Here is a 7217-nt window from a genome sequence, read left to right on the forward strand (position 1 = left end):
GCAGCCCAAAATTTTCGCTAATTGAGAAAAAAATAGTGTATATATTTTCGTTTTGCTTTTGATCATAAATTCATCGGATTTACTGATTTCAGGATCGTAGAACAGGTAAAAAGTAAGGTTACGAGACGTCACTGAATTAATTTTTCTTCGTTTGCTTAATTGTTGCTCAAATTTAAGGAATTTAAGGAACCAATTACTGGAGGAATCTCTGGAGGAATGCCTGGAAAAAATCCTGCAGGAATGCGTTGAGGAATTCTTGAAGGAATCTCTGAAAAAAAATCTTGTAAGAATTCTTAGAAGGATCCATGGAGGATATTCTAGAGGAATGCCTGTAGGAATTTCTGAAGGAATCTCCAGAGGAGCTCCTGGAAAAATTTCTAGAGGAATGTTTTGCGGAATTTCTGAAGGAATTTTCAGAAGAATCCCTGCAGGAATTCCCAGGCGAATCCCTGGAAAAATCCTAGAGGAATTCCTGAATAAATTCGTGGATGAATCTCTTAAGGAATTTGTAGAGGAAGACCAGATGGAATTCTTTTTTTTTTTTTTGAAAGGTTCCTAGCGGCACGCCGACGGACATAGAAACCTCTCCCATCACTGTTCGCACAATCCTCTCGCATTTGCACGGACAACGACAGTTCACTAGGCCTTTGGATAGAACAGGGAACGTAATCCTTCAGAAGCAGTTCACCAGCCGTGCACGGAACATGTCGTCCAGTAAGACACTGTTGTGTACTGACTCAGAAGGTTACGGTAGAAGGTGTGAAAGTTTCGGTTTATTGCCATATGGTCGATTTTGTATGCTTTTTGTCATGTCAAGTTTTGATGAATGTTATTGTTCAAATTTATGTTGTTCCATATAATTCAGTAATCTTTGGTGAGCCTATGATCTGTTAGTCGATGTGTTCGTTATGTCCATTCTTGTTGATCCTCATTTTAGTACTGTTTTTTTTTTATCTTTGAAAGTTGTATTTAGTCCACATCCTTAGCACTATCAGCATCGGTCCAAATTAAAGAAAACCATCCTACCATACACTCAGTCGAAAAATGTAAAAATATCAAATTCGTCGTAAATAGTCTTCGCTAGTCAAAGTCGAAGTAGTCAGTTGTTGTCAATTTCGTCTTGATCACACGTTAGCTTCGAATCTATAAGCAAGCACTGTTAAATGCTGCACTTCCCACTATTAGTTTTTTAGTTATTTTGAATTGATATTGCAAAAAAAAATATTAAGCATTAGGCATTTGGAACACATTGGGGTTTACTCACAAAACTATCAGATATAAAAATAATTGAAGAAAAAATTAAATCACGAAAGCATATCAAATGTTGAGACCTATGTATTAGCAAATTGAATACACGAGATACTACAAATTATTTCATATTTGAATTTTAAGAGGCGAATGAACCTAGGTTCATTCTACCTAGGTTCAACCTCTATAATAAAAAAAAAAAATATTTGAATTGAATTTTCTAGTGTATTTGTTAAAATTAACCAAATAGTGGGAAGCCCAGGCAACAGCTAAAAGTCTGCTGACTCCAAAAAGATTCCGAGACTCGTCACAAAACACAAATATTTTCATTATGATTCGCAACGACTCTCGAAACCCTCCCAGACTCAATCAACCAGAACTGTTTTCTGGGTATAGAAACTACTAGGCCCCAGCAGGTCCCTCCTGTTTATCGATCATTTCTGATAAATCAGCCATACTGTCGCAGCCGGATCGCAATGAACCGTTGGAGGCGCATTAAAGTGTTAAAGGTGATATTTTCATTACCAGAATTACAATTAACATCCTTCACTTTAATACCGTCAAACCCTGTGATCTTGGCCAGGGAGGAAGACCAGATGGAATTCTTGGACAAATTCTGGAGGAGTCCTTGGAAGAGTTCATGAAGAAACTTCAGAAGGAATCCCGGAAGCAATTTCAAGAGGATTCACTAAGGGAATCCCTAAACAGTTCCTGGAGGAAGTACTGAATTAATTCTTGGCGGAATTCCTTCAAAAGCACAAGGAGGAATTCCTGGTGAAATCCTAAGAAGAGTTCCTGGGAGAATCTTTGGAGGAATTTTTAAAATAAGTTGTTCCAGAAAGAATCACAGAAGGAATTCCCGAGTTAAGCCCTGCAGATGTTCTTGGAGGAATCTCTGGAGTATATCCTAGAAGAATGCCTGTAGGGATTACCGGAGGAATCTCTAGACATACTCCTGGAGGAATTCCTAGAAAAATTTCTGGAGGAATCCCTAAAGGCATTTCTGAAGGAATCCCTGAATGAATTTTTAGGGGAATCCCTGCAGTAATTCCCAGAGAAATTCCTGGATTAATTCCTGGAGAAATCCCAGGAAAAATTGTTAAAAAATTGTAGGAATTCCCCAGGAGGAATCCCGGAAGCAATTCCTAGAGGCATTCCTAAGGGAATCCCTAAACAGTCCCTGGAGTTCCTGAAAGAATTCCAAGAGAAGAAAACTCCTGAAGGAATCCTAAAAAGTGTTCCTGGCGGATTTTTTAGAGGATTTTTTTTAATAACCCTTGGAGTTGTTCCCTGAGGAATTCTTGAAGGAAAACCTAGAGGAATCCCGGAAGCAATCCCATGAGGAATTCCTTGAGGAACCTCAGGAAAACTTTCCTTAACAAATTCCTGGAAGAATTTCTGTAGGAAAAAAATATAATGTAAGAAATCCTAGTCTGCAATAATTTTTAGACGAATTATTGACGGAATCTTTGGATGAACTCTTAAAAGAATGTTTTGTACAATGTTTTAAGGAACTCCTGGGTTAATTTCTGGGAGATATTCCTGCTGAAATACTTCGAATCATTCCAGATTGAATGATTGGAGTAAGCTCTTGTGGAATTCTTGAAGGAATATATGGAGAAATTCCTGAAGAAATCTCTGAAAGAACACTTGCAGAAGTACCTAAAAGAATTTCTGTTGGCATTACTTTGTGAATCTCTGGAGAAATTCCTGGAGGAATCCTCGAAATAAACGCTGGAAGCTCTAGATATACCAGGAGAAATTTTCGGAGAATGTCTGGTGAAACCCATAGAGGAATTCTTGAAAAGGTTCTCTGGAGCAATCCACGATGGAATCACTGAGGGAAGCTATGCAAAAATTCCTGGAGGAATCTTTCGATGAATCCTTGCAGAAGTATCCGTAAAAAATACTGAAGGAATCGTGGGAGGAATTCTTGAAGCATTTCTTGGTCGCTTGAGGAATTTCTGAAAGAATCCCTAGAGAAATTCCTGAATAAATGCCTGAAGGAATTTTGTTGTTGTTCTTGAAAGAATTCGTAAAGAAATTACCAGGTATTTTGCTGTTAGCATGACGTTTGTTTGAACTGAATACAAGTGAAAATTAAAATTCGTGTAGCAGTAGCACATAACTGCACTCTATAGCAGCACAAAGTATTTCTTTTCCCTACCGGAACAGGTTCCAGCATATCTGGAAAATTTGGCATGCTGTTTTTGTATTCCATGAATAAACATCACAGAATTTAGCCATTCAACCAGGCTCGTTATTTGGTAAAATAATATGATAATATTGAAGTGGTTCTCTTGGAGAAATAATTGGCGAAATTGTTTTTGGTTCTCGAGTAAAAATGGTTTCATAATTGTGGATAACATTTTTGATAAAACAAACTTTATTTTAAATATGTTTTTCTGGAACTCTGAATTATTAATAACTAGCTGTCCCGGCAAACTTTGTTTTGCCAAGCTGTGGTGGTTTGACAACTGTTGAGGTCATCGCAGCTACGCATTCTAGATTGATTTAATTTTGATCACGCTGTATGTGTTCCAGACTCATGAAAAATCAGCACTTTATCAATTTTCTTACTTTTCTAGTTGATTTTCATAGCTTTTTATACATATAAACACAGCCACCTCGAATACGAATCGAACCATGCAAGAGTCATGCTGATCGGTTCATCCGTTCGTGAGTTTTGTTGCCTCAAAGGAACTTCAAACTTATTTTTATATATATAGATAGACTAGCAGTCCCGGCAAACGTCGAACTGCCTGCCTACTTTTTTTTGACATCCGATTCCATGAAGAAATGCCCCTCAAAATGGAATTTCTGATTTTCCCGTTTTTCTTGCCTTCCCGGTCACCTTTCCTTATTATTTTTTCGTACGAACACGTCGGAGCCCGGAATGCAACAGTGAAAGAATCATGTCGATCTGTTGACCCGTTCCCGAGCCTATTCGTGACATACAAACACCATACCATTTTTATTTATATAGAAGATCTTTGAGTTGGCTTAAATTTAAAAAAAATAAAAATCTGGCTGCCCTCTTGTCCCACTCTGGCCATGCAGAAGACGTGTATCCTCGGCACAGGAATCCAATATCAGAATGGAGAAATTGTATTAATGAGAACTTACTAGCAGCAAATAAAATGAGTGACGGCTCGACAGCTGGAGGCCGGATTCGCGCGCGCGTTGCCTTCAGTGCTCCGATTTATTTTTTTTCCTTTCGCAGTTTTAGTTCGATTGATGGCAGGCGATTATTCGGTGAGTTTGTTCCTTGTTATTCTCTTTCTATGGATTCTATATCAATTATTTTATTCATTTTATTTTATACCATATGTGATAGTTTGTATTCATATGTTTTTCAAATATTTTTTCATTGACTTTGTATACTGCCCTTACTCGCATAACAGTCCCATTTGCAAAAAGTAGGAATTGAGAAAACAGCATTTGAAGTTTAAAAACTTGTTTCCATATAAAACTTTGAAAAATCGCCAAAATTTGAAGAATATTTAGATCATCTCGAAACTTTCACAGCTTGCTTTGCTCATGAATATATAACTGTAAAAAATATTACAATCACTACAAAGTTGTTCAGTTTTGTGTTACGTGACACAAAAATCCATGATGGGACTGTTATGCGGGTACTTTTGATATGGGACGCTCATGACTTGGTATTTTTTTCACATATTGACATAAAAATTTATAATTTTTATTATTGTTTTTGGAAGTACATCGAAAATGATGACTATTCATAACGTTAACTCAAAAGTGATGAAAAGTCAAATGGGACAGTTATGCGAGTGGGGGCAGTATAGTTCGTCACCATGAGTGTCGACTTGGATTTTTGTTCCACTTTGTAACTGTTCGGGATGACATCTTACAAATTATCTCTTCTTTTTATTAAATTTCATTTTTTTTTTTGTGGAATCTCCTAACGACATACTGTTTTCTCTGTATCTGTCTATGTATATTTGTTGTATGTATTTTTATGAATAAATACCCGCATTGAAGGGTTTCTACCTGTCGAGTTCAAGTCTACTTAGTTTGGACACCTCGACATTTTTTTTCTTCACTTTCCCTTGGTGCCAACCAGGCTAGAGTCCCGACTAGAATTTCTGACGTTTAATTTTCGCCTGTTATCACTTCCCACCAGCCGACAAGGTAACTGCCGTGAAAAAAGAAAAAAAAAGTTCAGCTGTGCGTCGCGGTTCAATCGTATAAATAAAAAGTTGTTTTTTATTTGCAATATTATTTAATTAATATAAAAAGTAAACTTTTCTGTAGAAAAAAAATATTGTGGGTGAGTTTTTCCGTTGTTTTAACAAGATGGGAAGGTTCCGCAGCCTGTTTGCCGATGCCAAAATGTGTACGCAACGGTGCAGTCGCACAGTACACATGATTGCCGCATCCATGGAATCCAGTTCATTCGAACTTGTTGCCGACCGCCGATGGTGGTACCTACCGGAAACAAAAATGCTATTGCCATCGCTTGACGCAGATAGGACGAAGTCTTTCCAAACGCATTTTATCAATGATCGTAGCTGGACTAGGTAAGCATGTATTCGATTAGATGAGTGAAACAGTCTGGTTTTGATGCGGATCTTTTTTTAAGGTTTGTCGTAATTGATAACAGCAGCGGCCGCCAACCGATAGGAAAAACTGACCATCAACCGATAGGAAAGAAGTTTCCGGAGAAGGAAATCAGCAGGGAGGACGATAATCACCTACGAAGGAAGTCAACGATCCAGCTGTGTGACGACCGTAAGGAATCTTCGGACCCTTCGGAAATGAAAATTTTGAGAATCGACCTCTGCATGCAAAAGGCGATGGAAATAATCCACGAAGGTCAGTAACACCGACGAATGCGGTCTATGCACATATTTTAAAAAATATTGACAGTTGTAAATATCTTTTTATTGGTATTACGTCTCAAATGGGACAAAGCCTGTTTCTCAGTCTGTTCTATGAGCACTTCCACAGTTAATGTAGGAGAGTTTTCTTTACCAATAACCATTTTGCATGTGTATATCGTGTGACAGGCACGAAGATACCCTGTACCCAAGAAAATGTGCTTTACGAAAAGTTCCTGGGTCGACCGGAAATCGAATCCGTCACCCCCATTGGCTTTCGATGGCTTTCGTCAGTTTACATGACGCTTGCATGAATTGACCAAATTCTGCGATTTGACAAGAAAGAAGCCCCAGTTCGTAAAGATTGTGCCACTCATTTTGATTTTTCGAATAAAAAAGTATACTCTAAAAGCTTTATATGGGGGTGTTAAATTATGCTAGGGTAGAAGCTTCAGTTTCGGTCAGCCCAGAGTTTTGGCCATAGTGCAGCCTGTTACGATCTAAATCGGCATAAAATTATTTTTTATTAGTGGATTTATTTTTTTATTAGAATTTCTAATGTAATATGATGATTAAAGCTGTGAAAACCATACATTTTGATTAAAAACTTGAAGAAAAAAATAATTTTCCTTAAAAAATCAGCTCCCATATGTCTATTTTGGCCAGGGTGCTTCTAATTTGGCCACTTCCATAAGAAATACCTACACGTGATAAGCCAAAAAAAAAACCAGAGAGGATGGCCAAAACTACGACAATGCTTCTATTTTGGCCAGTGCCACTTTTAATACAAAAATCAAGTATTAGCTTGATTTCTGCATTTTTCTTATAAAGTCTAGATAGGTATAAACCTTTCATTTAAAGCATTGGTTGTTTTCATAGGATTATTGGTTATTTTTATAAAAATAATTTCTCTTAGACTGGCCAAAACCGATGCCCGCACCCTATCCAATTTTTTTTTATCATGATTAAAACGCACTTTGCTTAAATGCTGCAGACATGGAAAGTTTCCGAATGATCCAAATTGGCAAAATTTTTCGAATGAAAAAAAAGTTCCAAATCAATAGGTTTTTGATTGTTTATCAATAGTTTCACTATTGAAACAAGTAGTTTGTAATTGAGTTAACC

General features: G+C 37.3%; 1 protein-coding gene across 1 annotated transcript; it reads left to right on the forward strand.

Annotated features, from left to right (window-relative positions):
• The first annotated feature begins 5243 nt into the window (after nt 1-5243).
• LOC115266563 (uncharacterized) lies at nt 5244-6420 on the forward strand. The gene is made up of 2 exons (XM_029872904.2): nt 5244-5792; nt 5855-6420. Exons 1-2 carry the CDS (start codon nt 5569-5571, stop codon nt 6093-6095), a joined length of 465 nt encoding a protein of 154 aa, XP_029728764.2. The 5' UTR covers nt 5244-5568; the 3' UTR covers nt 6096-6420.
• Nucleotides 6421-7217: the final 797 nt, after the last annotated feature.

This window comes from Aedes albopictus, chromosome 3 (assembly GCF_035046485.1).
Source record: "Aedes albopictus strain Foshan chromosome 3, AalbF5, whole genome shotgun sequence".
Classification (NCBI taxonomy): Eukaryota; Metazoa; Arthropoda; class Insecta; order Diptera; family Culicidae; genus Aedes; species Aedes albopictus.